Source organism: Trachurus japonicus, chromosome 24 (assembly GCF_045865225.1).
Source record: "Trachurus japonicus isolate A0001 chromosome 24, Traja_1.0".
Lineage (NCBI taxonomy): Eukaryota > Metazoa > Chordata > Actinopteri > Carangiformes > Carangidae > Trachurus > Trachurus japonicus.
Window position 1 is genome coordinate 24,335,226 of NC_140930.1, and position 23,420 is coordinate 24,358,645.

A 23,420-nucleotide genomic window follows, 5' to 3' on the forward strand; every position below is an offset into this window, starting at 1 on the left:
TTCAGGTGTGTGGGTGAGAGCAAACCTGTGTAAGAATACAGTGTCTAGTCATCTCTATATCCCTGACAGACCACTATTAACAACTGTTGGAAATACATTATTTCCTCTAGTTTGTCCCAGCACTTGAGTCACAATCTTAACATTGTGTGATATTGTAAGTATTTTCCTTTGTATACTGTGATTTATTACCACTAATCACTTTGTTGTGCCTGCAATAAGCTAAAATAATCTAGTCTGCTGCAATAAAATGGCAAAATTTTATTAAATCATAAACATCAATTTTTGGTTGGAAATTTTTGAGAATATACAGTAGCTTTTATTCAGCTGTTGTTTTTAAATTATTATTATTAAAAGCCCTTTAAAGTAATGAAATTGTCTTAACATTGAGTGTCACTGTGTGGAAGCACTTCACTAGAACCAGGAAGGAGTGAACGTTGGATGGTCCCAGAGCTGGGATGTCGTAAGTCGTGTGTGGGAGGAGCCCATCATGTGGAGCACCAGAGTGGCAGAACAAACTGGTCAACAATATCTCCACTTTTATGTTTCCATGACAACACTGTTACGGACAGGTGACCAGGGCATGCAATGACGACATCCCTGGTTTCATTGTTGTATATTATGACTTTCTAAACTGTGGATGTTTGAGTGTGTTAATGTGTGACTCCATCTTTAAAAACTGCACAGCAACAGTCGACAAATGTGAAAAGAGACATTTGAAATATAGTACATGGTTATAAATGGTATATATAATTCAGATATGCTAACTAGTCTGCAAGTCCTCATGGAAGAAATACAGTGATTTGCCTTTAAGTTTTATACCAAAGAAGGAATCAAGATATGTCTTCCTATGTAAACAGCCTCATTGAAATGATACACTCTAACATGATGGGTCCAAAAAGTATGTGGACAGTTACTGGGCATTTGTTGTTTTGATTTTTGGCTCTGTAAATTCTCAGTCTGTATATCAGTTCATGTAATACAATACTGGCACAAGCAGGATTTTGCCAGGAGTAGAAAATCTCCATTTTATATTTTTGGCACATATCTGTGCTTGTCTTGGCAAACACAGTACAAACCTGATCTGACTGTGTGGTTTCTTCTAGTGTCGGCAGCCTGTGGAGGATCATGTCTGCTAGAAATAATGTTTCACTGTTTTAATTGTTTGAACTCAGTCTGTCTTGTATTATGTTGTCTACTGTGAATGTTTGTTTTTTTTCTAAATGATGATGTCCGTCTTATTGTTGCCTCTGAAATGACCAGTAAAACAGCCTGTAAATAAAAATGCAGTTATTAATTACCACATCAGCTGCTATGAGTTATTTTCTGAGTGTGAATGCGTCTTCAGTTAACAGCTGCTCTGTGATTAATATTCTTACATTTTAATAACTTCTTCTTGCATATCATTGTAACAGTATCCAGCATCAGTTGTTATTTAAATGGGATACTAATATGTTCAAGTTGCTTAGACCATTATGCAACAGAACAATACAGAGATGTGAAATTTAAAATATGAGATGCATATTTTATTCTTGACCTGTTGCAGAAGTTCCATGAAACAAAAGATATTTTTTACAGCATAATAATTCTAAAATTTGCACAGCTAATATCTCACTTGGTAGACATAAATTCCACTTTTAAACTCACAACTTTTTCGACTAGTCGAACATTTTGACTGTATTCAAGGACTAATACATATAAAAATCTGAAGTTAAAATGTTAGTTCCTCACGTTTATGGCAAGAAGTCCGCAATAAGTGCAACACTGGATGCACCCTAAGTGTTTATAGCTTCCACAGACACCAAAGTTTCCCTTATGGACTCATTATTAGGCTAATCTATACAGTTCTACAAACTCTATGCACTATGCAGGTAATAACTTCACAAAGTTTGCCTTGAATGTAGTAATGGTAATCACACAAGCAAAATTCCAGGATTAAATTCTTTATATTGGCATAAGTCTCTAAAACAAAACAGAGACCAATATATGGCACCTGCTATATCTGCCATAACGTCAAGTGACTGATTAGAATGCTGTGTGTTTTATAAATGTATTTATTTACTGACTAAATCAGGTCATGAAGCTGTGGAAATAATTCAACCTACACATTAGGTTTTAAATGAAACTTTGCTGTTATAGAAAAAACTAATTGACAGTAATGCATGAAGGGTTTGTGTAATTCTCATGTTATAAATGTATTAGTTTTTGGGACTGCCAATAAAAAGTACTGACTGTCAACAATAATATGCAAACAAATCAGCCATATGTGGCTGACATGACTATCTTTATAACGTGTCTGGTGTCGTGGACAAGCCCGTCAACTAGAAACATAACTGTGTACGCACCTGATTCGCTGACGCTTCCTTCGGCCTCGCCTATTGGCTACTGTCTTCATGCAACGAGACTATGTTTTACACACAGCCCTGAGTCAGATCAGTTTCAATGATGACTCAAAGTTTTTACCACTCAACACAATGTACCTGGGTGTAAAAGTGATGCAGAAAGTCCAGCAGTCCAAATTCACACCAGCCACCCTGACAGATTTCTATATGCGCTGTCAAAAATTTCTCCGGGTTGCCTGTGGAGAAATTAAGAAACGCTTTGACTTTGATGATGCCCTCTTGGTCCACATTGCATGCCTGTCCCCTGCCACAGCGACCGATGCAAGAGCACGAGCTGAGTATCCCTCTCTGTTTCCACTCATGAGACTATTGCCACGTCTGATTGACTCAACAGATGCTGACCGTCTCCAAGCCATCGATGACCAGTGGAGGAGATTGCCTCTCGTGAGCCTTAATGAAGACACTAAAACAATGACTGTGGATGAGTTCTGGCACCATCTCTCCACTTTGGAGGACTTTGGGGCAAGAAGGGTGTTCAGGGAACTTGGAGAGTTTGCCCTTGATGCACTAGTGGTTCCTCATTCAAATGCATCCTGTGAACGTGTATTTTCAAAGGTAAATCTAATCAAAACAAAACCACGAAACCGACTTATCACAGGCACCCTTAATGGGCTCATGCACACATCAGAGTGTGTGAAGATGGCAGGTGGATGTGCCAGTTTTAAGCCAACAACCACAATGCTGCGGTCCATGACAACATCAAATCTATACAGGAAAAGGACTGCCCCCACCCAGCAGGATGCAGCAGACTCGGACAGTGACTCAGAGCTGGAGATTGACCTTTAAGGTAAGCATAATTAATTATTTAATTAGCCTAGCTGATGGCCTAAACTGTTTCATGCACATGATGAATATGTAATTAATCTAAACAATAGTCTCCTCTCGCTCTTCTTCATTTCATTCAGAAAACTGCCAAAGACGGAGACTGACACAGACTGGACAGACAACTCAGGAAAAAAAACATGTACCCCTTGGAGTGTTGTTTCTTTTTTTTTTACTATTAATTTGTTATCTTGGTTACCTCTTTTCCAGGTTATTATATAGCCAGGTTATATATGCACTTTATTTTATTTATTTTTTCCACAATATCTTTATTTGAGTTTTAAGCAGCATAGCAAAGAGAAATACAGTCTTTGACATTCCTGCAACATGTCAACATATGTTAGCTGCCTTACTATGTTCAGAACAGAACATAAAACAAAAAATCACATAGAACTGCACTTTATTTTAAGTTAGAACCTGGTGCAGGCACTTTTAAGTTTTCATTGTGCAGTTTTTGTTTATTTTATGAATTGTTGTCATTTTGAGGACAGAGACAATGTTGTTTCTCTGAAAATAAAATTTCAATATGTGAAACCAGATCTTTATTTTCTTGTCAGTTATCATGAATACTATTTCCCTTTTAAACCTGGTGCTATGTCTATTTCCTAACAGTGGGTGGCCTCCAGGCCTCATGATTTGGCTCATTAGTTCCCACCCGTCATTGTTTATGGGGGACACGTTAGCCTAACGCAACTGTGGGGCTGCTGATGAATCCATTCCGTACCAAGGCAAAGCCGTGAGTGCCTGTTAGATGCTATTCAACACTCGAGTGACTATATAGCGCATCAATAGACTTGTTATTTTGATTATGACGGGTGTACGATAATTTCCCTCAAAATACGATAATTTTATGTCTCTGGTACGATAATCCTACATTTCCCACCTGGCAACACTGCTGTCATACGACACGCGTTTTGATTGGTCGAATATCGAGAATAGGAAGTGCCGATCAGTAGTTGGGGCTTAACATGGAAAGCTAAGTAGTAGTATTTGGTTAATACAAACAAAACGCTGAAGCTTATTGCTGCATTTGTTGTGAATACGTGCTCGGTGGTTCATGTTAAGACGGAGCAGCGAGGTCACCTGCTGATATCTGCTTGGTCTTTGTGTGACTTTAGCCTCGTAGCCAGACGTCTTTTCAGCCAGTTACCACACTGCTAGCTTAGCTTTGCATTGGAATTTGTTAGCTTGTTTGACAGCAGCTAACATTAACCAAGGTGGTGTCTGTACGTTACGGGATTCATTTCCGTTGGGACTGGTGTGTGTGTTGATAATATTAATGCTACTGCTCACAGTGTGACTGACGTATAGCTGGATGTGTGGTAGTAGAAACAGCAGCAGGTACAGCTAGCAGACTGTTAGCTTGTCAACAACAGCAATGGGCTTCAAGAGGTGTTTAAAGACGACGAGAACGGTTTATGTTTTGACCGTCCTGGCGATAGTCCTCGTCAAAGGAATAACATGTGGTAAGCAGCTCATTTCTGTATTATTATACCTGCGTAGACAGAAGTTACCATACCGTTACGTTTCAGTTAACTTACTGCTGCTAGCAGCTGTCTGAGTTGAGCTCGGTCTATCCCGGAGATAACACTGTCTCTACTCACTGCTGCAATGTTGATCCTTTACAGACGAAGAGCAACACGGGAACGACGGGCCAGAGCTAAAGGTACGACAGAGCTGAATGGTATAAGTTCTCATGTTACACCCTGAGGACCGTTTAGGAGTTATACATTTAGATACAAAACAAAACACACTTCCATACAAACGGCTGGATTGATTTACCCCCAGTGTATTTTATAGGTTGCACCTGCCTTGTTATTACACAGGTTTATGATCTTTTAATATTATGATATGTTGGTATTATGGATTTATTTAAATGTATCCAAGATAATGGAAAAATGACAATGAACTGACAATGTTGTCTACACCCAAAAAGTGTATGGACAGTGTTTGTAGTCCATATTGACTGTTAAACAGGTAGGCCTACAGATGATCAAAAATTTTGTTAAATAAATACAACAGTTTAGACTGAGCATATAACAGTGTCTTTCAATGTCAAACACAAACATTTCATACAAATAATCTATCAGTAATCCATAGCTCCTATTCTGCCTGTGTTCAGTATTCAGCTTGTGAAAATCATATGCAGTGTGATCCTACTGTTTCAGCTGCTCCTTTTTTTTTACAATAACCCCTTGTGTATCTTTGCAGTCTTATCATGACCCAGAGGATGAAGAAGACGTCCATCTGGCGTCAGTCATTGCAGCTGGTGCTTCTGTGACCTCTGGCCATGAAGTTTCTCAGCCGGAAGAGGAGAAGCAGTTACCTGGAGAAGGACTGGAGGGAGAGATGAAGGAAGAGCTGCCAGAGCAGCCTCCTCCCATTGAGGACAAACCTAAAGAGGGTAAAGACAGAAATATTTTAACTCAACTCTTTTAACTATAACCAGTACCGTAGATGGGTATAAGAATTATGTTGCCCATTAACTTTGAGCATGCACACACAATACCTAATAATGTATTTTTATTGCATGTTTTAAATTGAGTTGGGTTTTTTTTTGCCACCCAGTTTTAAGGACTGAACATGGACTCTCTCTGGCCATGATCAGTTTTATTATGTGGAAGCCTTGCTCTAAAAGTGTGTGTGAGAAAGACTGTAAACAGGTCCATCTCCTGTCAGTGTTCACAGCCTCACACTGTGTTTTTGTACCAGTCAAATGAAGGGCTGGGAATTGATAGAGGAGTGAAATCACCTTGAGTCTTTTCTCTAGGAAATTTTCTGGGGTCATGATATCACTTCTTATTCTGTGACCACAGATCACATGATACAGTTTCATTCGACACTGTGAGGCCTCGAGGCTTTACAAGGGTTTGGTAAACCACTGTGCATGATGAGGCTATGAGTTATGAAATTACCAGCTGATCTGATGGTTGTTTTGATATTTTAATGTAAATAGTTTCATTTTAATGTAAATATATATATATATTTTTTTTTAGCTCTGTACTAGTTCCTGAACCTTACCACCTTTACTGTCTCCCCAGTGTGTCAAGCGTTCTTCCTAGATTATAGTGATGTATATCAGGGACCTCCACTGTAAACTTCTAACATGGAAGTGTCTGGCTATTGTTACTGACTCCTTAACCACTTAATTTCACCTCATCCAAGTCACATCTTTTGTTTTTCCTTTCTATCTAAGTTTTGTTGAATTTTGGCATGTTGACCCGTTTTTATTGTTGCTGACAGTGCACGAAAGCATGTGTGGTTTCAGGGTAACGCCAGATTGTCTAAACGGTTAAACCCCATGAGAAATTAACAGCGCTTTGCACCTGTGGCTCCTCTTGCAGTCAGTTGCATCATTTTACTTGGGGATTGTTAACTGTTCTCCTACAGGCTTCTTTTACAAGTGTAATATTGGGCTTGATATGAAGATGAAGGTTTATAGAAATGCATTAGAATTGAATTAAGTTAAAAGGTTTAAATCCATGCTTGTTGTTTTATAGCAGAATAAGAGATCCTAGTGGAGATGGTTACACATTTTTATACATTATTTTATTACAGTCAGGGATTTGTTTGTACATTGCTAATTTTTTGTCTGGTCCACAATTGTATTGTGCAGTTCCTGTGGTGAATGGAGGCACAGCCCATGGGGAGCCCTGCATCTTCCCTTTCCTCTTCCAGGGGAGGGAGTACTCAGACTGTACTACTGATGGACGGGGGGATGGACGGCTGTGGTGTGCTACAACTTATGACTATGACAAGGAGAAAAAGTGGGGTTTCTGTGAGAGTAAGTCTTCAGTTTAAGGTCTTGACTTTCGTGACATTTTTTAAATCAGAATGCCGTCATTCAGCTGCAGTGGTATATTTGCTGAAATGGTTTGCTGGATATTTAATCATTAATGGCTTATTTATCACACAAAGATAACAAATGTAGACGCATTGTAATTATTTGCCGAGCCAAATAAAACCCCTTAAAAAAGCTCCACTAAGCAGCTACTGAAACTCATTATGGAAACAAGATGAGAGCACATCATGGTTTCATTTTCAAAATTGGTATAGGCCCCTCGGCTGCCAAAGTTTTAAAAGCCTTTATTTCATCTGTATATTCTTATTGGCTTCTGCTCTCCATCCATTAGCGGAGGAGCAGGCACAGCAGAGGCTGCAGGCGGAGGAGGCTGAGGAGCAGTATCAGACCACCCTGCGCATGCTCAATGCCACCACAAGAAAGACGCAGAAGAAAGAGTGAGTTTCTTCCCTCTGATTTATTCCCTGGGTTTGAAAACTTCTGCATGAAGCACTTAGACTTCCGCTGGAACACTGGTGTTATGACAAGAATGGGAAAAAAATCAGTATGAAATTAGTCTTGATCTGCAAATGCTTGTTACCCAGCTCTTTCCCAGACTTGATTATAATAATTTATATAATTATAATAATTTACCATTTCATCTCCGAGGGACAGGATCAAAGTGATGATGAGACAGTGAGATGGAGAAAACCACTTACAAAGACAGATCTTTGCTCTATTTCAAACATCACAACTGCTGCAAAAGCATTGAGCTCATAAACAAATTCAATTTATGTGAGGGAGGATGTACAAAATACATTCATCTTGAGATCAGACTACGTCATTTCCATCTGCAGTCCCTAGTCAAGGGAAGGAAACACTAAAACCCAGAGCGAAACTTGACATTACCATTACAAATAGAAGCCAACATCCTATTTACAACCTCACTTACAATGTTACACCTCATATGAACAGATACAACACAGAATATATAGATATCCTATATTATATTATATGCTATACATATTATATATATACAAGGTTATACAAGGTTATAAAAGCAGATTTAATTATCCTTTTGAATGTGAGATTTCTTGGTATTTATTCATTTTGAGACCTGGTAACTAAACCTTTGGTATATGAACACTTAGCCTGAAGCTTGTTGTTTTCCTAACAGACACTATCCAACCTGATTGTAAATGCAGGTTTGGGATGGCTATATCTGCTGTATCATGTGCTTTATTACCATGTGACTTTGGCCAGCACATCCTTATTTGCTTTAAATGTCACAGCACTGTTTGTTATGTACACATTCTTCTTCACTCCCACTTCACCTGAGCCACATCTGCTTATCCAACCGCTATTTCAGATTATATGAAAAACTGCTCAAAGTAGCAGAGAGGGGTCACCAGAAGGCCATGGAGAAGGTGGCCTACGCCATGCTGTTTGGAGATTACATGAACCAGAACGTCACCAAGGCCAAGGAAATGTTTGAGAGGCTCGCTATAGAAGGCTCACCCAAAGCTCAGATGGTACATTCCCATTTATCTTTACATTTTAATTATGCAAAATGTCGAGTTGCATTTTGACGTGTGACATCTCATCAGAAACACTGATTGTGTTCAAATAGTCAAACAGATGAGATTATGCTTTGTTTTTCCAGGCTCTTGGCTTTCTGTATGCAGCAGGACTTGGAGTCAACTCCAGTCAGGCTAAGGTGTCTTTTCATTTTGTTTGACCTCGTATCTTACAATTTCTTTCTCCTTTGGAGATTAAATTTGCTTAGTGGCACTTTGAGTGAAGACCTCTGACTCTTTTTCTAACCCTCTGTTTTTCAGGCCTTGGTTTACTACACCTTCAGTGCCCTCGGGGGAAACTTGGTAGCTCACATGATTCTGGTGAGTCCACTGGTCTCCAGAGAATCGATTAGAGAATCAATCTATTTATAAGCCGTTAAATAATGTGTTTTCCTTTTGTCTTACTAGGGATACAGATACTGGGGAGGTGTTGGTGTTCCCCAGAGCTGTGAGTCAGCGCTGACCCACTACAGGCTCGTGGCAAATCAGGGTAAGATTTTGCTGCATTTGATGACCTTTATAATGTAACGTTCTGGTGTAATATTCAGTTTCTTTTACACATGTGGCATCATCAAAAGTCTCCTCTCTGCTCTCTGTCATCATCACTACCAGTGGCCAGTGATGTGTCTCTGACAGGCGGCTCAGCTGTGCAGAGGATCAGGCTTCTGGATGAAGTGGAGAACCCGGGTTCTACCAGCGGGATGTTGGAGGAGGACCTGATCCAGTACTACCAGTTTCTAGCTGAGAAAGGAGACGTACAGGCTCAGGTTAGTCCAATACAAGAATCAGCTTCATTTTCTTAGTTAACATATACTTATACCTGGATATTAAAAGATTGGGCCACTTTCTAGCAGAGGGAATTTTATATTAATATCATTCTACAATTGAGTAGAACTTATCAGTGAGTCAGACTCAGGATCACAGCTCAGAGGTGGCAAACGCTTTCCTGGTCAAATTGACCTCATCCTGCAACTTTCAGTGACAGTTCACATATGTCTGTGCTTACTGCATAATGTCAGAATTAAAATATTTCTATAATTTTTTATTGACTGCCATCTGTATAATTTATAATTTATTACATTTGTATCATTTTGTAGTATTGACAGTATTAATACTAATTGTTTTGGTTGTAAACTGGACAATCTAAAAGGCCATTCTTTTTCTTTCTGTTTATAGTACAGCAACGTTAACTGTTTTCCTATTTCAGGTGGGACTGGGTCAGCTTCACCTGCATGGAGGACGTGGAGTTGAACAAAATCATCAGGTAATATTTTATTCCAAACACCTTAAATGATACTCAAGGTTGCTTCTGCATCATTAAATGTCTCACTCTCCAACAGAGGGCGTACGACTACTTCACCCAGGCTGCAAATGCAGGCAACACACACGCCATGGCTTTCCTCGGCAAGGTGGGTGAGATGAGACTGAGTGTATTTGTCTGTTAATTCTACAGATTTACTGAATACTCTGCTCTTTTTTGTCTCTTTACTGTTCTGCTTTACTTCTTTCTCATAATATTCATATAGGTTTTTTATGGGCTTAGTTTTCTTTGTGCATGTCTGCTTCACTGCTGTGTTTGCAAACATTATGAATATGTAGCTTTTACTCTGCGAGAACTCGGGAGAATCAGTCAGATAGTTGGAGAGCAGCAGGACGGACTGAATTCAGTCCAAAATAAATAAAGTCAGTGTTTTGGCATTGCTGTTTTACCCGTGGGTGGCACAGTGCACTTGTATTTTAGGCGTTACATCAAGTTTTTCATGGCTGTGACTCCTTGTGTTCCTCAGATGTACTCGGAGGGCAGCGAGTTTCTCCCTCAGAACAACGAGACAGCGCTGCAGTACTTCAAGAAGGCTTCAGACCTGGTGAGAATGAGGCTGTAGAGTGTAGAATAATGTCTTCGAAAGCAATTGGTGTCTGTTACTGCACACACACTCCTCCCTCTCAGGTGACAGGTGTCATTCAGCTGTCACTCACCATCAGTATTTGCTTTGACGCTCTCCTTTTCTTCACTCAGGGTAATCCAGTTGGACAGAGCGGCCTGGGGATGGCCTATCTGTATGGACGAGGTGTCACCGTGGTAAGGAACCTTTTGATGTGTTGCAGTCATTTAGACGTTTGCATAAGAAACCCATTATGACTCATGATAGTTTTCAGTTTGTTTCCTTTTGCTCAGCTGACATACAGTTCTTCACACTGAGAATAGACACAGGTCCAAATGTAGATCTAAGTAGTTCAGTCAGTGTGTGAGGATTTTGCTTGATGTCGCTGATGCTGAACTGAGAGCAGCCGTTTGAAAGTCGTGTGTTTGTGTCTTCAGAACTATGAGCTGGCACTGAAATACTTCCAGAAGGCAGCGGAGCAGGGCTGGGTTGACGGACAGCTCCAGCTGGGAACCATGTATTACAGTGAGTGTTGAGGACTCAGTGTGTATGTGTGCACGTAGATCTGAAAATTTGAATTGTCTTTTACTCACCAACTCTAATACTTGTTATCTGTTCCATTAGATTCACAGTTTTCATTCTTCTCTTTCTCTCGTTCCCCAGATGGCATTGGTGTGAAGCGTGATTATAAACAGGCTCTCAAGTTCTTCAACTTGGCTTCACAGTCCGGACACATCCTGGCCTTCTACAACTTGGCCCAGATGCACGCCACTGGCACTGGTGTGATGCGTTCCTGCCACACTGCTGTGGAGGTGAGCCAACTTCTTCTCCGTGTCATGTTCTCTGCTGAGATTCCTCCAGCCAAACCCACATGCTTCCAGTGTTGCAGAGATGAACAGTCTTTTCCGTTGTGCATTGTTTACACCCTTGTACTGTTGCAAAGTGCTACAATTTACAAGTCACAAACCTTAGAAACACCCACAGGCGTAAAAAGGAACAGTTTGGTATGTGACACCTCGTGCCTCCATCTTTGCTGCAGCTTTTCAAGAATGTGTGTGAGCGCGGCCGCTGGTCGGAGCGTCTGATGACGGCCTACGGCAGCTTTAAGGAGGGAGAGACGGATGCTGCGCTGGTGCAGTACCTGCTGCTGGCCGAGCAGGGCTACGAGGTGGCCCAGAGCAACGTGGCCTTCGTCCTGGACCAGAGTAAGAGACCACCACTTTAGCTTCAGGACAGGAAGGAAAGAAAGTGTGTAGATAAAAGGTTGAAGTTTACAGTCATAGCCTTGGCATCACTCTTACTGAACTCTCTGATGCTGTGTTTGACAAATACCTGTATGTGTGTCTAGTTCCCTATTATATGATATCTTATATACATGTGTTTTGAGATTTTTATAAGTCTGAATGTGTGTTCTCTGTCCTCGTCTGGGTTGTATCAAACAGAAGGGGCAAAGATCTTCACTGAGAATGAGACGTACCCTCGCGCTTTGCTCCACTGGACCAGAGCGGCAGCACAAGGTGAGTCCACACACACTCTGTCCCTCATCCTTTTTACATCCAAACATAAAGAAAACTTGTTGAACTTGGCCACACTCCCAGTGTGAAGAAGGCTGATGCGTGGTTGTTGTTGCCTTTCCCAGGTTACACTGTGGCCAGGATCAAACTGGGCGACTATCACTTCTATGGCTACGGGACAGACGTGGACTATGAGACGGCCGTCATCCACTACAGACTGGCATCAGAGCAGCAGCACAGCGCCCAGGCCATGTTCAACCTGGGCTACATGCACGAGAAAGGCCTGGGCATCAAACAGGTGATTTTCACTGGTGACTCTCAATATGGCGTTTCTGTAGCTAACGTGGTAACACTTTGTATTAAGTACACACTATTAAGCATTAGTTAGGCATTAAATACTGAATTAATCATTTATAACACATGAATACTCATTAGTTTATAGTTTATATTTGTGTGTTATAAATGAAGAATTCAGTATTTATTAATGCTTAATAGTGTGTAGTTGTTATAAAGTGTTACCGTTGATGTAGATCTCACATTCAACAGTGCTCAGACTGATAATTAGATAATTCTGAATCTGTTCTCTGCAGGATATCCATTTAGCCAAGCGTTTCTACGACATGGCTGCTGAGGCCAGTCCTGACGCCCAGGTCCCAGTTTTCCTGGCCCTGTGCAAGCTGGGTCTGGTTTACACGCTTCAGTACATGCAGGATCTTAATGTAAGTACCTCCTCCTAAATTCTCAAGTTGGATCTGTGTGTATTTGGCTGTGATATAAAGACAGGCCAATGAAAAGCTTCTCAGATTAATCAGATGTGTCCTTCTTTCCTCCTCCTCTCAGTTGAAGGAGCTGGTTTCTCAGGTGGACCTGGATCAGCTTCTGGGCCCAGAGTGGGACCTCTACCTTATGACCGTCATCGCCCTGCTCTTAGGCACAGTCATCGCCTATCGACAGCGCCAACACCAAATCATAGTGCCACCACGTCCGCCGGCCCCCGCCCCCACCCAAGCGCCCCCTCCCAGACCTCCTCAAGAACAGCCCCAAGCCCAGGACGAAGCCCAGGACGAGACCCAGGATCAGGGAGACACACAAGGCCAGGAGGCGGCCCAGGAGGAAGAGGAGCAGCAGTGAGGAAGCCAGACGGAGCGAGGGCACCGATAGACAGACAGATGCTGTGCCAGCCCAGCGCAGGGAGGGGGGGCGGGGGCTGCCCCCACTCTGCCTGCTCCTCTCCACATAAAAAATGACTAAGACGGCTGCTGAACTGCTCAGTCTCACGACTCCCTGTCTCCATTTAAAATCTGCTGGTCCTTAGAGTAAGACAGTGCTGCAGAGGAATAACACAGACCTGGGACTTGTTCGTCTGTGACTCAGGATACTGCCACGAGCACCGTGTCCTCACCGTGGAGATCAAAGACATTTTGGTCAATCTAGTTGGAATCTGATATGTGCATTAGTTTCTTCTCACTCTCCTTTTTTTGAGGTCATTACACTCTGTTGAAGTGCTTCAGTATTTAGAAAAAAAAAAAAATCAGGAAAATGTGAACTAAAATGATTTTGTTTGCTAGCCCCGGTCTAGTTCGGTCTAGAAGTCATGTTTTTGCATGTTTTGCAGACTTTTTTCATACACCCAGTGAGTGGACAAGTTTTGCATTCATTTCTGCATTGCAGTTTTGCATTCATTGTTCATCGTTTGTTTAACTGACATGTCGTCAGGTCAGTACCTTTGGGTACCCGCGTTTCACAGAGGAAGACTTTTTGTTCATTCAGCGTTAGTGACAGTGCTAAAAATGTACTAAAGCCATGTTATGTCATCAGAATAAGAACAAGAAATATGTCAAGTGATGATCCATAGAAAAGCTGGTCTGGATGCTTGTTTGATAAATTATTTAATTTTAAGCACACAGGTTGGTGTTTCATGTTTTCAACGTGACAGATATACAGAGCGAGAAGCTGCAGAAACTCAGCTGTCACCCAAATCCCTGATGCAGATCCTGTTTAAAATTCATACAGACATGTTTCACTCTCAAAGCCTGGTGAAGGGAAAGTGCACAGACACTTTGAACCCCCCCTCCCCTTAGGAGCAAATGTCAGAGACACGTTTGTGTAACAGTCTTGTGAAAGTGTGCTGAACATCGGTCTGATGGTGCTCCCATCAACATGCTCTGATTTGTTGGTTTTTGGAAGGTAGCTCAATAGTCCCTCCTTTTCTTCTTTTTAGCTTATTAAGCCTTTTGTCAGCTGAGGCAGAAATGGGATCAGCCTTAAAGATAGCAGCGCCTCAAACTGGGGATTGTTGGATTGTTTCTACACCAGAGAGGAAGGAACCTTTTATTTTTTCTTCTCTCAGTTACCCAACTTCAGCTGTTGTGAGAATTTCCACCCCCTCACCAAAGTCCGAGATGGAGCCTGGTGCTCTGCCTACGCTGCTCGGCTCAGATGGACAGAAGTCTCAGCCTGAAATGGGAAACAAATGAAGCCATGCTCAGGCCTTACAGTATTTCTCCAAACCAGATTAGAAACTTCAAAAATGTTCCACATCCTCAAAACTCCATTAGTTTGGTCCCTCAGTATGTGCTCGTTGTTGAGATTTTACCTTCCAAAACATCTGCATGACGTATGAAGTCAGAAAAGAAGAAATGAACAGAAAGTAATTCTAAACAGTTTCAATGACATTGACGTTCATGTATTGGTGCCCACGTAACTCTCAATATATCTAAAGTGAAACACTGGTGAAGGTTGTAGAGGACTGCATTTTTACCATCGCAAATACAAGTTTATAAAGAAATGAATAAATGATATATGGATATTTATTTGTTGTCATTTTAAATTTACTGCAGGACTTGTGTATTTGTAGATTTTTTCAGATTTGTAACACAGGAAACATGGGGAGATGTTGTGGCCATCAATCCAGTCAGCGATTGTAGCCTGATGTGACTGAAAAAGCCAACAGGAAGTCGAGGTGTCGTGCTGCTGACACCGACTGAACAGTCAAGAGAGGCCGCCATTGGACCGCCGGCCTGTCCCTCAGCGGGAGGGGCCGGGCCACACTACGTGACAGCGCTGTAAAAACTGAGCATCACATTGTGCAGTCTGTAGGGGTGACCCATTGACTGGCCCATACGCACTACTATGGAGTGGCTTTGGATCGCCGTGGCAACATGTGTGCTTGTGTCCTGCTCTGTCAAAGGTAAGTGCTAGAACAAGCAGGAGGGCAGAGCACACGTGGGGCAGTGTGCCTCTGAAACAGGCCTGTTTTCACACTGTGGCTCACATTGTGTGAAGATTTACTTTCAAAAAAACATTTAGATTCAGCACTAATGTCTCCGACCAGCGTGCAGAGCCTTTTCTTTGTGCTGTAAATGGTTGTGTTAAAGGAGAACTTACTTGTTTGAGTCATAAACAAGTGATAAACAAATGGAGGCTTTGGAAATGATTCTTCTCTCTAAGGCGACGACTGGTGGTGGGAGTATGAGGAGGGGATACGACACTACAGCAAGGAGGCCCTCAACAAGGTAACGTCCACTCACACACACACTGCTCAACAGGAAAATGCTGCTGTTTATCAATCAGATTTTCTAATGATATCTGACTTTGTTGTCTGGCTTTTGTTCATAGAAACATCTAGGTCAACTTATGATAGAATTATTTGATTGATAGATTTATTGACTGGACAAACCATGAAAAAGAAGAAAAATACCTATGTAGTGTACTTTAAAGTGGCGGGTCAGTGTGGGGTGACAACAGGCCTCACCACATGGACCAGCAGGCATCCTGAGTATGTGCAGAACAAGCACAGCTAACAGACTAAAGACATGAACAGAATCCCAACAGGAAGTAGTAAAGCTGGATGTACCCAGCTGTTGTTGCTGGCTGACTACCAAGATGCTAAAGGCAAATTTCCACTGTGTTTTTAAACCATTGGACAATAAAGTCTTCTTATCTAATCTTATCTTATCTAAGCTGACGTCAGACCCGGTTTAAAGTTTGGAGCTGGTTCTGATCCTCTGGACTCTGCTTCTCTCCCGTTCCCTTTTTCAGGAGTTTCCGGAGAAAACCCGACCGGCGAGCTTCAAGCATCCAGTCTTCCAGTGCCCAGACATGAGTCCCTCTCACTCTGTGCCCTCATCAGGTCTGACACCCACATCGCCCTAAACCAGCCTACAGTAGCCTACATCACTAGTTTCCACTGATCACTCTTCTCTTCTTCTTTTCCATCTTTTCCCTTTTTGCTTCAGTGGAGTTTGTGAAGGCGGCAGATATCAAAGTCATCGCCGCCTTGGGGGATTCTCTGACAGTAGGTTTATGTGTTGATAACTTCCTCAGCTCCACTTGTAGTGCAGCGTTTAAATGTTAAACAGAATATATTTAACCATTCATTCATACGTTTATAGCTCCTTGCTGAGCAAACCACAGCAACATACAGCTAATTGGTGGGATGGAGTGAAGATGTAAGCAAAGGGGGGAGGAGGAGGATGGATAAAAGAAGAAACAAGAAATACAATCATGATGACTCAGTGTTGCAGTGCCGCTGCAGCCAGATTAGTAATCACTGGTCTTTGTATGATGGCAGCAGCCGCACACACACTCACAACCAGGCTGTGTGTGTTTTATCATCACATCCTGATCAATCACACAATCTCAGATGTGATGTCGTGTGTGTTTCCTCTTCGCAGACGGGCATAGGCGCCAACGCCACCACCGTCCTCGGGATTCCCATCGAGTATCGTCACGTGTCGTGGAGGTGACAGAGCTCATGTGTGAAACCTGCAGAGGTCCTACATGTAGACACCACATTATATGATTCATATGCAGCTCAAACTTTCACACAATAGAGCATAAATAACTTTATACATGATTTTGTTCCTTCTTCTCCACTTACTCATCTCTCAGTGTTGGAGGCTTTGGGTCTTATCAGGACGTCATTACTTTGGCAAGTAAGATGTTTTAATCCCCAGCGATATCTCAGACATCTCTTCACATACAAGTCAGCCACAGAGAAAACACAATACTCGCTCTTTACTTATCTATTTCCCGATTGTGTGTCTCAGATATCATCAAGCTCTTCAATCCCAAACTGATCGGCGCGGCTCCTGGGAAGACGGTCCACGGGATGCAGGCTCACATCAGTGAAACGGGCTTCAACCTGGCTGTGACCGGACACAACACCTTGTGAGGCTTCATCAGTGTTTTTTTTCCAGCAGCAGTGATCAGAAAGGAATGAAACCGGAGAGGGATCGTCATCATCGGAGGGGAAAACTTACTCCACTTACATCACAGTGATATTAGAACAGTTTATCCTGATTTCTGCTGTTTGGGCTTCAGGCTCCTTCCACTGGGAAATGATATTTTTGAGTTGTAACTTTTTTAACTCTGTTTTATCTCTTCGTGATGCTCATAAAGATGTTGTTCCTGTTTGCTTCCAGCAATCTCCCCGGCCAGACGAGACATTTGATTGACACGCTGAGAGGTTATGAGGTACAGTAACAGCCTTGTTTCCCACTGTCTGCTGCTTTTTAACACTGACTCATACAGTAGACTGTATATTAGGACCATACTTCCTCTCTGTTGTTGCAGGGCCTCAACTTTGAGCAGGACTGGAAGCTTTTGACCATTCTCATGGGCATGAATGACATCTGTGATTACTGCAAAGATAAGGTCAGTCCCTTCTCTTCTCAATACTCAGTTTAGTTCAATAGACATAATTAACCTCTGCAGAATCTCTACCTTTCTCTCCAGGCTCTTTTCTCAGTGGATAACTTCATTCACTATATGACCGTCTCCTTGGAAATGTTAATGAATGAGGTAAAAGGAAGAAATAGGAGGCAATTTCTATTCTGGATCTATCTTTGAGCTTCGGTGATGTTGAACGTGCCCTTTTCATCCCTGCCTCAGGTTCCTCGTATGATCGTAAATGTGGTTCAGATCCTGCCCATGCAAACTCTGAGGGAGGTGCAGAAGCCCACCCCCGGGTGTCTGCTGCAGCGGTGAGACACTCTTACTCAGTCTGAACATTTCCTTCCACTGACAAACAGGTTTTGCTCGTTGTTGCTTCGTTTGGGTGTTTAATCAGTGAAATGCAGAGTATCACACATTTTCACATTCATCGTGTTTCTCTTTTCTTTTAATCAGTTAAAGGGATAGTTCAACATTTTGGCAAATTCGGCCATCACCATAATCCCTATAGTCATAGCAGTAGGTTTGTTACCTTTAAAGCAGAAGTAAGCAGAATATTTGTGTTAATATAAGTCTTAAATAGTTATATCTTCCGACAGCAATCACTTATATAGAGTGTTTGGTCTGAAACACGGGTCTGTCAGTCACTCTGCTCTGCTGTAAGCCGAGGAGAAAACTTTCCTTGTATCCTACAACCTTTATCCAATGAGGAGAGAAAACAGCATGCAGGGCTGTGTGTGCAGCCAAGGGATGCGCGTGAATGTGGTGACGTAGGGACGAGGACCAATAGATCCATGACAAGGGCGGGGGTTGCTAACTAATGAAGTTAGCCAAAATGACCGGATCGCTTACTTCTGCTTTAATTTTTGGCGCAAGCTATTTTTAGAACGGCGGAGCAGAGCCATGACCTTTTTTGTTATAAAGTGTTACCCTCTTTTCTTGTGTAAAGCACTTTGTGACATTTGTCTGTGAAAAGTGCTAAAACAAACTTTATTATTATTATTATTATTATTATTATTATTATTATTATTATTATTATTATTATTATTATTATTATTATTATTATTATTATCATTATATGTGTTTGATCCCTTTGTTGTAGGTCTTTCTGTTCATGCCTCATAGAGCCAGTGGCCAAGTCTCCTGAACTACGGGAGCTGGTGGAGGTCAATCTGGAGTTCCAGGTGAAGCTGACCCCTCTCACTACACAGTGGGGAAACACATTGGAAATCATTATCACCTTCCTCATATGCACCTGTCAATCAAACATGTTAATGTACAATATTGACAGAATCAAAGGAATTTACAGATAATGTGATTTTCATGTTACGTTCACCCCTAGAAAAGACTGGAGCAGCTGCTGCACAGCGACCGCTTCTTCAAACAAGACTTCGCCGTCGTTCTCCAGCCGTTTCTCAAACACGCCGACCCCCCACGCCTCCCGGTAAAATGTCTCACGCCTCAGGACACGACAGCATCCACATAACAGATGAGTCTCTGTCAGGATATCAGTCAGCGTGAGACGTTCCACAGTGATGATTGAATCATTATGATCCTGAGAGTGACGGGGGCCGTATTTAGCCGCACTATGGGTCACCAACTACACAACATGTCAGTTGATCTACAGCTGCGTGTGTTTTTGTCTCTCTGAGCAGAACGGGAAGATCGACATGACCTTCTTCACTCACGACTGCTTCCACTTCACCATCAAGGGCCACGAGGAGCTGGCCAAGGGACTGTGGAACAACATGGTGACTTACACTGCTTCTGTTGACCCAAACCAGTCAGTCAGCCTGTTGCCACTCAGAGTGATGAATCATGTGAAGAAGGGACTATAATAGATAATAGGAAATACATGGATATATATAAAAATAAATATATTATGTAGATTTGCAGTATTTAAAAAATGAGTGAGTGTAGCTGACTGTGTTTCTACTCTTCTCTCTGTCTCCTGCAGTTTCAGCCTGAGGGAGGAAAGATGATTGTGAACAGTTTCTCTGACCCCATCAGTCTCATCTGTCCCCCCATGGTGAGACCTGTGACTTTTACCTGCAGTCAAACTGAACACAACTCATCCTCAGTCTGGACTGTTGTGTTTGAGGGAAACAGATAGCAGCTCATTTTTCTTAGGGATGTTGTTGGTTTGGTGGAAGTTGTAGTATTGCTGATAACTATGATGATGATGATGATGATAATGCCGTTGTTAGGTGGGACTGTTTTGAAATCTTTCTCTTTTGTAGTCAAGTGTTTGACAGCAGACTTAATTATTAGTTAATTATGGTTTGGCTCAGTTCTTCCACTGTGTGTGTACATGTTTGTTCATCATCTGTCACCTGTGTGACAAGTGTTGTCAAGTCAAATCAAATCAAATCAACCTTTATTTATATGGCACTTTTGGTACGTTAAGTAACACAAAGTGCCTCACAGAGGCTAAAGACAACAAAGACAACCAAGAAACTCCACCCCTCCCACCCCCACATACAGTATATACACACAGAGATCCACAAATACACACAGACCCACACACTCACACACACACACACTAGCTGTCACTAAAGAGACATGGCCGGGCACCGAGACCTGAGGCGAGGAAGAAGTACACACCCGCTAATACATTTAAGCTTCATCTTCTTATAATAATGAGGCCATAATGAGGAGAATACCAAAAAGAAGCTGCTCACCCAATAAACATAAATAAATAGATGTGAAGTGATCTAGGTCAGTGGTTTTGAGAGTGGGGTCCGGGGACCCCCCAAACTTTTTCTTGAAATTTTACCACTTTTTTCCAGAAATATTACATTTTTTCCCAGAAATGTCTCTAATGTTTCCAATAATTCACACCATTGTCCATAATTTGAATGTACATTGACAGTCTCAGAACAAATATTTGTGTATTTCTGGTGTTTGTTTCAAAAAATTTGTGCAATGGGGGGCAATGGTCCAATTTGGGTCAGTTTAGGGGTCCTTGATTTAAAAAAGTTTGAGAACCACTGATCTAGGTAATTGTAAATTATAATGTATCATTTATGTGATGCTTTGGAAACTGGTTGTGCTGACGTATAGTTAAAAACCACATGTATGATTCCCTAATGATTCACAAGACAAAGTGATAGTAACATCCCTCTTCTTTCCCCTCTGCAGGAACACCCGTACATCTTCACTCGACCTGTTGCAGTCAGATCAGGTCAGCCTCGGCTCCAGTCTGCAGCTCCATCCCAGGCGGCCATCTTGCTGCTGTCTCTGCTCGTGGGACTGGGACGCGTCGGACTCCTGTAGCTCTCGCCCTCAGCAGCTGTTTTTTACAAACACGTCTCTGCCACGCTGGTTCCTGTGGAGGCAGAGGAGAGTCTGTGAGCACGTCTGTGGCCCCTAAACAACCAGCATGGAGGACTTAACTGCAGTTTTTAAAGATCTGAAGACCCCACAGATGATGACAGTGAAAGACTGATTCTTTAGAGGCAGCTGCAGATGGAGGTGCTGAAGAGGTTTAAGTCGTTGGTGAGCAGGTCGCTGCTCACGGCCGAGAGTTTTCCGTTTTTGCTTTTAAATTTCACTCCATCATGATGATCCATCAGTTGACCACACACTCACTGTGGGGATGAAACAACCCTCATGTTTCTCCCTCACTTGTAATTATAATAAAATACTGTAAGTGTATTTTTTCAGGGAGGGTCTTGCCTAGTGCAGTTTTAACCACACTGTATTTATTACTTGATACATCTCAGATGTTGTAATTAACAAATAAATTAAGAAAGTTAGCTTTTCTTTTTTTCTTTTTTTGAAATGTTTATGTGACATTCATACATAAAACATTAAAGCGATTAGACTTTGCTCAGACGTGATGTGAATGTCTGTTAAAACCAAACAAAGTCAGAGACTCAGTTAGTCTCAGTGTGTCTCCAGGCCTCCAGATCTCCAGATAAAGTTGATGTGATGTAACCAGAGAGCATCATATTCAGTCACTTTGTTGAATTAGAAATAAAAACCTGAGAGGCGAACAGAGCTCTCCTGGTTCACAGCGGTCTGCCTGCACTGACAGACACACAGCTCAGTGAAATGATTTAAAGATGGAGGATAAATCACCTCCCCTTTCCTAGAAAAGCTGTGAGTTTTCAGAGCGGAGCGGCTTTAGTCACCCGTCTGTTCTTCAGGCTGCTGCTGGCCCACTTTCACTCCTTGGTCCAACACCTATACCTGTGTTGTTATACGCACTGAGGCCAAGAGGAGGCAAAGTAAGAACCACAGTGGACGGTATATGGTGATGCTTGCTGGTGAATGGAGAGCAGCAGAGTCATTGTTCTGCATCCACACACACATAATCTCACCATTCAACGTAAGTAGCTGTGATATACGATCACACAACAGCTGACTCTCCTATTCATCTGCTCTGTGGTCAAACAGAGCAGGCGGTACAGTACAGTATGTATTGACTCTGTTTAATTAGTGCAACTACAGAGGCAGGTGGACGATGTGTTTGGCTCATCTCAGGCTGCCCTGCTCCGCTCAGTAAAGTTCATTTAGCTCTTCAATGGAAAAGGAAGCTCTGCAGTATGTACTCAGCTTGGTGGAGTTGAATTATATGGAGTGGAGTGTTTCAAGGTAAACATCTATCAACGCAGGCGAAACCTTTTGGACATTAGCTATGAATAGGAAGGGTACCTTTCTAATGTGTTTATTTAGTTTAAGGCTAAAGAAGCTTGGATATAAAAGGAGGATTTTTTTTTTTGCATTTACCTTCACCCAGGAGGTATTTTAGTTAACTGTGCACTTAAGGATCTAAAATGTCTTCCCTCCCCACATTTTCCACCGTCTCTGTGTGGCTGTGTTTCAGTCGGCCTCTGTAGATGCTGGATTTCATAATGACCTTATTATTGCATTCACAAAAAAACCCTCTTCATGTTTAAACAAAGCCGGTGCCGGTTTGTGCAGGACAAATATGGATCCAGCTCTGACGCAAATTGGCCTTTATTGTGTCTGTGAAAACATAATGAGATCTTTGGGATATCAGTGCAGGGTGCAGGAGGAGGCAGCCCACACCTTGGAAACCTCTTTGTTTGGTGTGTGCGTGTGTGTGTTTTTTAATGAATGTGTATGTAACAAATGAAAAGAGAAAATGAGCCCATGCACATCTGGGGCTCTCCACTGATGAGGTAAACAGTTTTAGGAATTTCCATAAGCTGCTGTATATAAATTATACATCTAATCCTCGTGAATAGAAAGAATGGTTCTGTAAAACTCATGGGTGTAATTTTGTTTAGTTTCGGGACTTTTACAACTTAATGACCATGGGGTCCAAAACACACAGTTAAATAATGCGACATAATGAGTTTTAAGAAATGATCCGTTACTATGAGTGATGAGTAATGCTTAATTTGAAAATTCTCATTTACTTCATTTATTACAGCTACAGGATCAATCTCTTGTTTGTTGTCAGCATGAAAAGAATACAGCTTTTCTATCTCACTGCATATGTGACTGAACTTGTCCCATTCTCCTTTGTCCTGTGGGGACACAGAGTCGGGGAGACGACACAAGATATGATCTTGCATTGATTTAGATTTTTTTTTATTGAAGGAGTGACACATTACATGTCATGAAAGGCTTTTGTTGTAGAATAAACACCATATCCATGAATTTCCCATGGCAGCTGATGTGTTAACATAAAACTGCACATATGAAAGACAAGTGCACAGTAGCTATAGTTCTGCACAGGTTTGTACACAATGATCATATGTGTGCATTTTTATTCACAAATGTGTTGGATTCAG

At 41.9% G+C, this 23,420-nt stretch overlaps 2 protein-coding genes across 2 annotated transcripts; both read left to right on the forward strand.

The window, feature by feature from the left end:
- Positions 1–4,146: 4,146 nt before the first annotated feature.
- Positions 4,147–13,875, forward strand: LOC146962028 (protein sel-1 homolog 1-like). The gene is made up of 21 exons (XM_085771510.1): positions 4,147–4,687; positions 4,850–4,887; positions 5,433–5,625; positions 6,838–7,005; positions 7,355–7,460; positions 8,372–8,534; positions 8,666–8,719; positions 8,841–8,900; positions 8,988–9,069; positions 9,192–9,346; positions 9,787–9,843; positions 9,920–9,988; positions 10,367–10,444; positions 10,597–10,659; positions 10,900–10,987; positions 11,126–11,274; positions 11,502–11,667; positions 11,905–11,979; positions 12,102–12,274; positions 12,567–12,695; positions 12,817–13,875. The coding sequence occupies exons 1-21, from the start codon at positions 4,600–4,602 to the stop codon at positions 13,105–13,107; spliced, it is 2,445 nt and encodes an 814-aa protein (XP_085627636.1). The 5' UTR covers positions 4,147–4,599; the 3' UTR covers positions 13,108–13,875.
- A 1,063-nt stretch (positions 13,876–14,938) lies between these two features.
- LOC146962029 (phospholipase B1, membrane-associated-like) lies at positions 14,939–22,337 on the forward strand. The gene is made up of 16 exons (XM_085771511.1): positions 14,939–15,166; positions 15,427–15,491; positions 16,018–16,108; positions 16,215–16,273; positions 16,653–16,720; positions 16,870–16,913; positions 17,028–17,148; positions 17,403–17,454; positions 17,554–17,634; positions 17,716–17,781; positions 17,872–17,963; positions 18,755–18,836; positions 18,995–19,096; positions 19,308–19,403; positions 19,610–19,681; positions 20,794–22,337. The coding sequence occupies exons 1-16, from the start codon at positions 15,109–15,111 to the stop codon at positions 20,926–20,928; spliced, it is 1,284 nt and encodes a 427-aa protein (XP_085627637.1). The 5' UTR covers positions 14,939–15,108; the 3' UTR covers positions 20,929–22,337.
- The last annotated feature ends 1,083 nt before the right edge of the window (positions 22,338–23,420 follow it).

Coding starts and splice junctions, on each gene's coding strand:
- LOC146962029 (XM_085771511.1), top strand. CDS start 15,109: ATGGAGTGGCTTTGGATCGCCGTGGCAACATGTGTGCTTGTGTCCTGC. Junction 17,782..17,871: donor TGGAAATGTTAATGAATGAG/GTAAAAGGAAGA, acceptor TCCCTGCCTCAG/GTTCCTCGTATGATCGTAAA. Junction 18,837..18,994: donor AGGTCAATCTGGAGTTCCAG/GTGAAGCTGACC, acceptor GTTCACCCCTAG/AAAAGACTGGAGCAGCTGCT.
- LOC146962028 (XM_085771510.1), top strand. CDS start 4,600: ATGGGCTTCAAGAGGTGTTTAAAGACGACGAGAACGGTTTATGTTTTG. Junction 4,888..5,432: donor ACGACGGGCCAGAGCTAAAG/GTACGACAGAGC, acceptor GTATCTTTGCAG/TCTTATCATGACCCAGAGGA. Junction 10,988..11,125: donor GCTGGGAACCATGTATTACA/GTGAGTGTTGAG, acceptor CTCGTTCCCCAG/ATGGCATTGGTGTGAAGCGT.